This window comes from Syngnathus leptorhynchus, chromosome 5 (assembly GCF_054491065.1).
Source record: "Syngnathus leptorhynchus isolate UIUO chromosome 5, UIUO_Slep, whole genome shotgun sequence".
In the NCBI taxonomy this organism is placed as follows: domain Eukaryota; kingdom Metazoa; phylum Chordata; class Actinopteri; order Syngnathiformes; family Syngnathidae; genus Syngnathus; species Syngnathus leptorhynchus.
This window is the reverse complement of record NC_141199.1, coordinates 17,880,937-17,892,747: the sequence shown is the minus strand read 5'-3', so window position 1 is coordinate 17,892,747 and position 11,811 is coordinate 17,880,937. Positions and strand designations below refer to the sequence as shown.

General features: G+C 49.8%; 1 protein-coding gene across 5 annotated transcripts; it reads left to right on the top strand.

Moving 5' to 3' along the window:
- Positions 1-621: 621 nt before the first annotated feature.
- mfng (MFNG O-fucosylpeptide 3-beta-N-acetylglucosaminyltransferase) lies at positions 622-3,596 on the top strand. 5 transcript variants are annotated; one of them, XM_085912043.1, is made up of 8 exons: positions 622-1,316; positions 1,888-1,933; positions 2,012-2,114; positions 2,218-2,371; positions 2,712-2,797; positions 2,872-3,037; positions 3,174-3,266; positions 3,339-3,596. In XM_085912043.1, the coding sequence occupies exons 1-8, from the start codon at positions 1,023-1,025 to the stop codon at positions 3,525-3,527; spliced, it is 1,131 nt and encodes a 376-aa protein (XP_085768169.1). In that variant the 5' UTR covers positions 622-1,022; the 3' UTR covers positions 3,528-3,596. The 5 variants fall into 5 exon arrangements, with proteins under 5 accessions (XP_085768169.1, XP_085768171.1, XP_085768166.1 ...); XM_085912045.1 differs by having other exon boundaries at positions 3,174-3,259; positions 3,339-3,535; XM_085912040.1 differs by having other exon boundaries at positions 2,872-3,259.
- The last annotated feature ends 8,215 nt before the right edge of the window (positions 3,597-11,811 follow it).

Below are 11,811 nucleotides of genomic sequence, written 5' to 3'. Positions count from 1 at the left end.
TGATTCAAGCTGCACAAATTGTTTCTTTCCATTTGATCTGTTTATTATTAAGTGAAATATTGTACAGTTTGTGTGCTTATTCTCATCGAGACATTACAAAGATTGATTGGTTTATTTGGAGGGCAGGCTCAAACACGACATTGTTCAATTTGTACTTTTCAATCATGCTTGAGCCATTTTGCTGCCGAGCCGAAGGCGTCAGGCGTCAGGCGTCAGACGTCAGTCGCTTCCTTCCTGTCTGTGTTGAACAGACGCCCGCCCGCCCGCCCACAAAGAATGACAAAGTTCCATTTTGAGGGATGAAGCATTTTGTAATGATTGGCTCCTTACTGGGCGCCTTTTAAGTTCGACCAGTTGTTGCGAGATCATTGATCGCGATTTGATTCAACATTTGGGTTGTTGAAGAAGAGGACGCCGAGGGGGGTGCTCGTGGTTGAATGACAAGGTGTTTGTATATCAGGATCTGTATATTGCTGAATAACACAAAACAACGACAAGAACACATTTACACAAGTAAAATACGCACACTAACATTTTTAGTTTTATAGTAAAAAAAAAGGAAGTCAGTGGAAAAAAAAGACAAAAGAAATACGTCCATAGGTGTAGCATTTGGAAAAAAAAAAAAAAAAAAAAGGGCTCCAGGACCCTGGTGAAAGCACGCCAAAAAAATATATATATACCTCCGTAAACGTGCATTTTCGTTTCGGCATTTTTTGTATACACCCGCTGGCAAGCACTCGCCTACTTCCTCTTCATCTTCATACACACACACACAATCAGCAAAGTGGCTAGATTTGAGGAGAGGGGCGTGACTTATTTGCCAACGATGACAGAGAAACCTGGAATCGAGTCAAAAGGAACCGAGTGGCAATGTACTGTACATGTCAGGCGGTCGGACGAACAAAATCCAGGACAATTTGGGGATGGGGGCTGAAAAGTAGCACATGTTCGGGGAAAAGAGGACGTCTGCTCACCCTAATTAAACTCATGAGTGTTTTGGACTTGTCCCAGTTTGTGGTGCCATGAAGAAGAGATGGCTCGCTCGCAGGTTGCTACTCTTCATCCTCGCCCTCTTCGTGCTTCTTTACGCCAACTTTGAGCGGGACGGCGGCGGCGACCGGCTCTCCGTCTCGGGGATCTCGCCTGCACCGGCGGCTCGTCGTCATCCCCCTGCTGCGTCCAAAGCCCTCAGGCCGACCCCCCGAGCCGAGCTGCGGCTGGAGGACATTTTCATCTCGCTCAAGACTACCGGAAGATTCCACGGAACGCGCCTGGCCCTCCTTTTGGAGACCTGGATCTCCACAACCAAGTCGCACGTGAGTGGCTGGCTGCCAATTTGAGTGCGAGCGTTTTTGTTTGAGATGAAACATTATCTTGAGTGTTCCCCTAGTTCTTTACGGGGAAGAACTGAATGTATGTTTAAGATTCAAACACCTCGCCGAGGATTTAACATCCCACATATCCGTCATCTAAGAAAGCATGTGTCCAATGAGTGTGAAATGTTATTTTGCAACATTTATTCAAATGCATCGTCACTTATGTCCAATCGCCATGGGGATGATGGAACTTTCCAAGAATTCATTCTTGAGAACAAAAATGGTTCCTAATAGCAAAAAGCAGTCGTCTGAGTTGATTGGGGTTTGGTGCAAAATGGCTCATGCAGCTTTACAACAGCGCTGTCTGTCACAAGACACCCACAGGAGTCGACAGGAAGCCGAGCCTCTCCGCATGAAGCGGAAGTGCACAACAGGAAGTAGATGACACAAGCGGAGCGGCCTCATCTTCTCACTTCTCACGTCACGTGCGGCGGCGGCGCCACCTCGCCATGGTGACACGTTCTGTCCTCAATCCACCCGTGGTCATTTTCTCCCCCTTTTTCTCTCGTAGACGTTCATTTTTACAGACAAGGACGATGACCACCTGAAGGCCCGAGGTAGGAGAGTTTAGGTCCTAAGTGAGCCCACTCCACTCACGGTCCGTACCAATGTGATTGTTTTTTTTTCTACCGGAGGCTACAACGTGGTCGTGACGGGCTGCCGGTCGGACCACAGTCGGCGGGCCCTGGCGTGCAAGATGGCCGCCGAGTACGAAGGCTTCCTGGCGTCCGACAAGAGGTGAGACGCAAACGCATGCTGGATTTTTTTGGGGAGTGCCGGCACAAATCTGCGCGGCGTGGCTTGGCCGACCCGCTGACGTTTGTTTGCCGGCGCTCCTCAGGTGGTTTTGCCACGTGGACGACGACAACTACGTGAACGGCCAGGTTCTCGTGGCCACGCTGGCCGGCTTCCCGCAAGACGCCGACATCTACGTGGGCAAGGCCAGCCTGGACACACCAATCACGGCGCACGAGCTCATGGATGGAAACCAAACGGTACACGAAATAGGAACACGTATTCATGATATTGCTCGCGCATTATACTGCCCCCGGTGGCCACAAGTAGCAAGCGACACAATCATTTGGATTGCAGCATGACTGCGCCAACTGTTTCACACGTCACATTCAATTGAATGATGCCATTTGTTGGAATAAACTCCATATTATTGAGTGTGATTTTTTCCTTATTTCACAACATCAAACATATTTGAGTGGAGAGAAGGCACCGATATATTTAGAAATAAATCTCTGAAGTCATTTGATCAGGTCTTGAAGGACAGTTGTTTGTCTGGCATAAAAACAGCAGCATGTTTGTCATTTTCGGGTGTGTGCGCAGAGGGAAGTGAAGTTCTGGTTCGCCACCGGAGGAGCAGGCTTCTGTTTGAGTCGACGTCTGGCCCACAAGATGTCCCCCTGGGCTCGGTACTTGCGGACTTTCCCTTCATCTCTCACTCGTGTCAGAAGCGGCCTTCAATAAAAGCTGCGCGCGCATTCAGCGGGCCTCGCTTCCAGGAGACGTCGGCGAAGATCAGCCTGCCCGACGATTGCACGGTGGGCTTCATCGTGGAGGAGCGCTTGGGCGTCTCCATGGTGCACTGCCCTTTGTTCCACTCGCACTTGGAGAACCTCATGCTGCTCGACCGCGCCAGCATCCCGCAGCAGGTACGTGCGCGCTGCCCTCTAGTGGAGACACGCGGAGATGCAGCAAGGATCATATCAGGACCTCCCTTCACTTGTGCAAAAAGAAAGAAAGAAAGAAAAAGCGGTTTCCACAACCATAAACTGCTTTGGGCGTCAGGTGACTCTGAGTTACGGCCCGCTTGGGGACAAGATGAACAGTGTGGAGCTCAAAGGAAGCTTCTCCAAAGAAGAAGATCCATCCAGGTCAGTGGTCAGTCATTGATTTAAAATCAATCAATCAATAAAAAAGGACAGATCGGGGATAATAGTTGGTCCTCATCAGGTTCAAGAGTCTGCACTGTTTGCTGTACCCGCTGACCCAATGGTGTCCCTGAAGTGCCCCCCCCCGGGGAAAACCGGGCTCACCTCTTCAGAACCTCATCATGCGCGTGACTGTCTCCTTCGACGAGGGACTCGTCAAACGTGTTCTTTGATTCGCTTCAAGTGTAGCCTACATAGGCTGCATTTGTAATAAAAAAAAAAAAACAAGATTGCAATTCACATTTCGCATAATGGTGAAAAAGAGTTTTGAATGACAGCAACTGCCAATCACTGAAATACTTCTGTTAATAAAGTGTATTGATTTTAAATTCAGTCTTTACTCTTATTGGTCAAATCATAGGAAAATGAGTGTTTCGTTAAAAAAAAAAAAAAGCCGTGAATCATGACACTCGCCAGGTGGCAGTAGGGCGCGTCCTACCGGCCTGCAGCAGCCAATCATATTGCAGCGGGGCGCGCCCTGCCCCGCCCTTGCCCTGCCCTGCCCTCGAGTTGGCGGGAGGTTACTTCCGATTGCAGATGGCGGCCGGCCCATGCTGTTGCCCTGCTCTGCTCTACTCTGCTCGTTGGTGCAAAGGCCAGACAAGAGCCAAAAGCAACACAGCAGCAGTCATCACCTCGATGGTGAGCCTCTTTCTCACATCTGATTGCTCAAATGCGGATGGATTTGTTTTTCCTGCGCCCAAGTCATATCGGCCACCTTGTCACTTATTTGATTCCAGTGCTCAAAGTCGTGTGTATTTGCAGCCGTAAAACAAGTTTTGTTGGACGTATTTATCCACCGCAAATCCAATTTTAGGATCATAGGTGATGTAGGGCCGTAAGCAGCCGCCAGAGGGCGACAGCGCGTCATGTAACGCTTCTAATGGGCCCATTTTTCCCTGTGCAGAAAGTTCACTGTGTGTGCTCGACCATGAGCACACGTGCATGTTTGCATTTGTATCGAGTACACTTTGTGTTTCAGCTCGGTTTGTTTGGCGTTTCGTCTTCCAAATTCAAAGACAGCATTGTCAAAGTGAGACGAGTTGAAAAGCAGTGTCGCCCTCCCTCTGCTGTCGACTGAACGAACTGCCGTCCGCCTCAAGGGTCGTGGGGCTCGTGTCACGTGAGCAGATCAGAAGCGGTGAGCCAACATGCCCAAATGTCGCATCTTCATGTGCTCATTGGAGAGCGGCCAAATGCTGTGCTTGCTGTGCATTGGTGCCGCCACACGTGCATGAACGTGCGTGCGTGCGTGCGTATGTCGATGGATTTGTCCGGGATGGCGTTTGCGTGTTGACAGCTCAGCGGCTCACTGATCCAGCACCTGTTTGCAAGCGCGTGCCTCATGAATGTATCCGTCTTGCCGTCGTCTTTTCCACAGCTGTGCGTGTTCTCGGCGCTTTTTTTAGTTTTGATCAACATTTTGGCAGCAATGGCAAGTAGCATGTGAGCTAACAAACGCCACGCAATCACTGAGCGTTCACAGCTGTAGACACAATTTGGGGGCAAAAGCTTTCGTGAATTTGTGCCGGTCTGAGAGAAGCAAGCGCACGCTCATCAGGCCGAGGAGAGACGGACGGTGCTTGCCTCCCTGCTGTTGCCATGACGACGGCAGCCAGAGCCGCGCTTGAGATTCCCCGCGTGTTCCTAAGCCCCCCCCCCCCCCCAAGCGGACCACCCCATCAACGCCGCATCTTCATCCTTGCTTGACTTCCTCTTGGTCTTTGAAGGTAAGCGCGGCGGCATCTTGGATGACGTCACAACGTCCACCGATCAGCACGGTGTGTAGCTCCGCCCATTTCCATAGGCGACCCTCCGCCTTGGCAAACGATATCTTAAATCAACTTTATTTATTTTTTTGAATTTCCTTCCCTTCGGGGGTCAGCCAGAGGGAGCAATATTTGGACAGCCCCCCGGGCGCGTGGCGATTGGTTGATTCATGGCTTTGGCGGGCGGTAATTGGGCGCTGACAGCGGGGCGCGAGTGGTGCCGAGCCATGATTGATGGCTGCTGCCGTCGCCCGCCACCTGGCCTTGTATGTATGCGTGGGCTCAAAAATACCACGTCAACTTTTTCCCATTCGCCAAGTCACATCTGGTACAAAATGGATCTTTGTGTCATATTGGCTACTGTTCCTAATATTTTGAGCCTCTTGTGCATTGAAATATGATCAAATATATATTTAGAAAAATCCCAAAAACCCGCCACCCCTTGGAGTTACAGAAAGGACCCCCCCCCCCCCTGTTTTTTTTTTCTTTCTCCCGTGCTTACTGTACGTGCGCTGCAAGTTGGACAAGAAGAGGCTGTTAGCCCCAATTCACCAGCACCCTCCATCCTGACCCCCCCCCCTCCCTCCTCCCTCCCTCCCTCCCTCCCTCCCCTCCCTTCCAGCAGCGAGCGCACCGTCTCTGCCATCACCGCTCCTTCCTTCACTCTCGCCTTCCTCCTCTGCTGGAACGCACCGAAGCTCTTCCTCCGTTGTGGATCGTAGCTCGGCCAAGCGGCGACGGACCTCTCCCCCCGTCCCCCTGCCCCCCCCTACACACACACACGGTCACCCGCCTCCACCGGACAAGGTAAAACGGGAGCTCACATTGTGATGTTGAGCATTTCTTCACTTTTGGACTGCGGAAGCGTGAGCTGCATGCACGCAGATGCCGACCGGACTGCTTCTTGCGGGGGGACGCGCCGCATGGGTGTGTGTGTGTGTGTGTGTGTGTGTGTGTGTGTGTGTGTGTGTGTGTGTGTGATGAAGAACGAAGAGGAAGAAACACGTGCGTGCCATTCCATATTGCGGCATTGGTCAGGAGAAAGCGCATCTGCTTGAATGCGTGCGTGTGCCTTTTGATTGACAGCTGAGGGAGGGAGAGAGGGAGGAAGGAAGGAAGGAAGGAGGGGACTCGTGAGGGTGGGGGGGGTGCGTCCTCCTCAATTGACTTGATTGATTGGTTTTCAGGCACCCTTCTTCTCACTTCTGGTCACATGAGCGGCGGGTGAGCTGCTGTTTGGCATGACTGATGGATTGAGCTTTTCATTTTTGGCCACTGAAGTTGTTTGCTTGAAGGGGCGGGTATGAGTCACATCACTGGGTTCCAGGGGAAGGTGCTAGATTAGGGCGCTTGTCACTTTGGCCCAGTTCTTCAGACCTTACACTCTGTGGAAGAGTGACTCAACTTGCGAGCAGACAATTTTGGGTGCTAACCCGGCCCAAATGGGATTCCTCAGGGTGCCACTATAAGTACCTTTTTGTTCCACAACTGGAATTTATGATTAATATAATAATGATTTATATATTTCAATGTCTCTATACAGTCTATATGTGTGTATGTATGTGTATTCTTTTTATTTTTCTTCTTTCTTTCGTGACTTGTACCTTATCTAATCTTTGAGAGCAACAGTTTGACCTTTGACCACACGATTTTTTTGACCCGGCTTGCGTCAGGCTTGCATTCCAAAACGCAAAGAAACACATGACACGGCGTGCGTTTGTGATATCGCCGGCGGGAAGCACGGAGGTTTGCAGGCTCCCGCTTTCAAAACTGTCTGCCGGGAATTCGTGACACGTTTTTGCGCGTGGCGTGTTGTTGTGGCTTCGGGACTACGCACAAGCGAGTGAGCGGACACCAGACCGGGAAAAAAAAGAAACAAAATCTGTCACTTTTCTCCTCTTGTTTTTTTTTTTTTTTTTTGTGATAAATAATTCCTCTTGCAGTCAAAAACAAAGGAGCGTCGAGAAGTTCAGCGCGAGTGTGCTCGGGCGGCCAGCCGGCGTTGTTCCTCCAGACGTGTTTTGCTTTTTGTGTTCAAATCCCTGCGTGGGCTCGCTAAGCCAACATTTCCGCCCGGCGCCGGTTTTCCCGCCCAACTCAACGTTGGCGACTTCCTTGCATTCTTGCGGACTTTGTTGGCATTCTCTCCATTTTTTCCAGATTCCCTTGTGTTCTTTTGAATCAGGTTGCGTTCCTCTCAAGTTTCTTTTCGCTTCCTTGCGTTCCGTCATCGCTGCGCTCGTCAGTCCCTTGAGCAAGTGTTTACGTAGTCTTCTGCCATGGCCCAATTTCTCCAAAGGGAACCATAAAAGTTTGATTTCATCTAATCTAAGAAGCTTGTAATGGAAATGGGACGTTTCCCGCATCCTGTAGAAACGTCCAAATTATTTAAGGTGTTGGCTTCCTCGGGACGCACGCGGACTGGCGTATTGGACCAAAACAAGTCGGGAGGAGGGGGGAAAAAAAAAAGGATTGATTTTTGTCATCTGATGATGAAGAATCCGCTCCATAAATATTGTTCCCCAAATTTCAAGCACGCCAAGTAGACAGATGGGTTGTGACAGCAAAGATGTCCTTGCCGCAAATCAGGAAAGTCAAGTCCACCGGGTTAGAGCTCGGCTAAAGGTGATTTGGGCGTAAGAAGACGTGTGTTGATGGCGGTGGCCGCCAGCTGCTGCCGTTGTGCTCACGCCCGGCCCGGCCCGGCCCGGCCCGTCCCAGCCCAGCCGAGCCGAGCGGCATCCTGACAGTCAGACGTACGTACGCCTGCTTTCATGGCCGCTTTCCACCGACATTCACTTTAAATGGTGCTTCAATTATTCAGCCGGTTGCGTGGGAAGATCACACACACACACGCGCACGCCTTTATGTCTGTGTGTGTGTGTGTGTGTGTGTGTGTGTGTGTGTGTGTTCTCGTGCATTTGGGACGAGGACAACAAAAGTTTTCCTCAAGTCTTCTCGCGGCCATTCTGAAGCGGCCACAGTCACCGGAAGGCACGTGTAAAGTCTGCGTGCGGCAAATACGTAATGATCATTTGAAAGAAAAAAAAAAAACAACAACTATTTTGCAAAGTCACATTAGCCCAAAGCAGCATGCAGACAGTGCGAGTGTGAGCGCGCATCCCATTTAGGGATGGGCGCATCCAGAAAGCGCCGCCTCCTGCATGCTGATGTGCCTGCCTGCCTGCCTGGCTGCCTGCCTGCCTGCCTGGCTGCGTGGCTGCCTGGCTGCCTGCCTGGCTGCGTGGCTGCCTGCGTGGCTGCCTGCCTGCCTGCCTGCGTGGCTGCCTGCGTGGCTGCCTGCCCGTCCAAATGACATCCCTCGCGGGATTTTGATGTCATCAAATGCATTTATTTGATCAACTTTACTTTCTTACAAATCAAGACCCTTCTGTCTTGGAAGTTGAGCGTTTTCACGTGTGGCTACAAAATGGAGTCCACATTAGAAGATGCTTTGGGTTTTTTTTTTTTCCTCTAATGACCTGATCACAAAATGCTTCACAATTATTGAAATGTTATTTAATAGCAATTTTTTTGGGGAAAGTGATTCCCAAATGCTAAGATTTTGCAATTGCTTGAGAAGAAAAGACTAAATTGCACTTTGTGACAGACAATTGGAGATTTAGTTTGGGTGTGCACATATATGTATACAGGTATGTGTGTAAAAATGAGACTTTTGAAATGTTCTTGTTGGCTTGCGGTCATCGCGAGCATTTAACGGGTCACCCTCTTCATCCCGCATCAGCGTCATTTTTCTCCGGCCGACTTTGGCTTCATTTAATTTTCTGCGCCATTAAAAGCGGGCCGAGGCGCCGTGGGCCCGATTGGACAGCCTTTTCTTTAAATCACAGCAATAGCGGCGGCAGGTTGACGCCGGGAGAAGCTGATGGATGTCAGCGCAGATGGAAAAATGGGCAAAAATCAGCTTGGCCTAAAGGAAGACACACACACGCGCACACACACACACACACACACACACACACACACACACACTGGCTAGCTGGCTGGCTGGCTGGCTGGCAGACTCAGCCAAGCGGGGTTCTGGCTGAGTAGAGATTCTGGTAATTGACAGTCCAGGGTGCAGCATCCATCCTTGCATGAAGTGCAGCTTGTCTTCAACAAGCTCTGCCGGGCTCAGATAGCCTCTCGCACACACCATCCAAAATAAAGCAGCTTTGGAACGGATAGAAAGCGACGCAGGCCTCGGATGCTTTGGCCCCCGAGGGTTTGGGTCTCACGTTTCACTTAGCCGTTCAAATCAGGCTTTCCGAGTTCTGTTGAGTGAGGAGCCCTAAATGAGGGTTCCAAACGTGCAGACACATTTCACTGCAGGTCAGCCTGGGTTGGGCATTTAGGCTAGCCAAGAAGAGTTTGCGTCTGGGCTTTCAAACTAATAGTGGAGTTGCGCGTTCACACCTGCTTTAAGATTGGAAAGGAACTGGGCTCGGCTTTCGGTTAGGGTTTCAAATCAAATGAGGCTTTGGAGTGAACCGGCTTTTGAGCTTGTTGTCGGAGTGAAAAAGTATTGACGGCACCCTCAACGAGCACCTGGGACGCTTTTAACGGCAAGAAAGTGAGAAATGAGCGGCGATTTTCTCACTGGCACGGACGGCAGAGCCAGTCTGCCTTTGAATCCATTTGCTCACAATCGATGCGCTAATTGCATCCGTCTGAATGCGCTGAATGTCGGCGGGCCCGACGGCCTCAGCTGCTGCCAGCTAAGCCGAGCAAAGCGAGCTATCGCGGAGAAATCAAGTCTAGTTAGCGTTAGCATTTGCGCAGATGTGTTTGCATAAAAAAAAAAAAAAGAGTTCATTGTATTTGGGCGGCATCAACATCTTGACGTTTGTGTGTGTGTGTGGGGGGGGGTCGCTAGGCTAGAGGCAAGAATGGCTAATTGGTCGTGGATTACTCATGCCCAGGAAGGCAGGCTCCAAGGGCGCTGAGGGAGAGAGCGGCATGCTACAGATATTATAGTGTGACTTGGTAAGGCTATAAATATATATGATAATAATGATGGGATAATAATGATATATGAAGTGTGAGAATCCCAAGGACAAGCGGGCGGGCGAGCGCAGGGGACTGACTGTTGATGGAGAAAGTAAGATCCTTTTTGATTATTCAGATGGCACCTGCCATACACCACATTTTCCTGACCTATCTGGCAATTTGCTCCCACCTGGCTATAGGCACCTTACCAGAACAGGACGTGCCCATCTACTTGCTAGGAATGTGCTAAGAAAATGAGCCTCATTTGTCAGCCTACTCCTTAAGGAGCCATCACGCCGCCTGCCCGAGGCTTGTTTGGAGCGGTGGCCGTGCTCCCATTTGTTCTTTGTTTGACTTCATTGCTTCCCAGCGCTGAATAATACCTACCATGAGCTTTTTCCTCCATCGCTCTATTGTTGGTTATTACGTGCTGAAGCATGGCGCGGGACTCTGCCGCCATTCGTCTTCATTTGTTTGACACGCACGCACACGCGCACGCTTGCGCGCACACATACAGGCGAGAGCGGCCTCCGGGATGTTCCGGGATCCCCGCAAAGCCTCCGGAGCCGATAAGCAAGCGCTTTCCTGACAATTAAGAGAGGAAGTTCGAAAAAGCGAGCTATCAATTTATGCGTCCGTGATGGAGGAGGCTAGGAAGAGCAAGCCCAGCGAGAGGGGCTAACTGTGCTACTTAATGTTGCTAGCAAAAGCGCAGTTGCTTCATTGAATTTGAGTCGCTCCGCGTGCGTGCTAGATAGCCAACTAGCACTTGCTACGTGATCATCAAATGAGCATTTCGAGAGATTTATTTTCAGAACTCAAGCGTCTGCGTTATCCTCTCTAATTAGCCTAGCAGCATCTGGTGATTTAACGTCGCTCATTCGCACGTTAGCGTTTCATTTTTAATGTCAGAGAGAAAAGCGGGATTTCACGTTGAGCTCAAGTTTCCGTGTTTTCTGGCAAAATGAGCATTTGGTGCTTTTTCAATGCAGACTCCATAACTAGCCTACTAGCTTGCTGAGCACGCTATTGTGATGTCCTAAAAGTATGCGCGTACGTCGGCTCTTTATAGAGTCTCCTCTTCCCGCGTAAAGTTTTCATTGCTATTGTTTATCCCCTCGGCTTTTCATCTGCCTGTGAGCGCCGTGTCTTGTTATTGCTTTGATTTCCCGCAGCCTGGCACTCGCTCACACATTCTGTCTTTTTCCCGGACGCCTGCATCAATATTTCATGATGTTTGGCCACCACCGTTGGTCACCAGGGGGATCCCGCCGCTGCCGCCACTGCCGCCTTCTGGCTTTTATGTCCAAACTTCTCACATTCGTCATGCAACAAGTCAGCGCCGAGACTCCCCCGAAGCTGCCATCGTGTCGTGGCATGTTCAAATACCATCCAACCTTCATTTTTAAAGGCCCTTTCACGCTTTATAAATGCTTCACAAAACAGGTGACTGCAGGAAAAAAAAAAAAACGCTGATGCGGTAAATAATTTAAGCTGTGCGAGTCGATAATAGTAATAATATATATCTATATTATGTATATAGTATTTATATATTTCATATTGTACACTATTATATAGTAGATCTATATTTCATATTATATACTATGATATATAATAATATGTAATAGTTTAGATCACAATATCAAAAAAAAAAAAAAAAAAGCTGAAATGCAAGTTCCCACCACCACCACCGCTTCCTTGCAGCAGTCTGACATTTCCTATTTAGCGGTTTTGTTT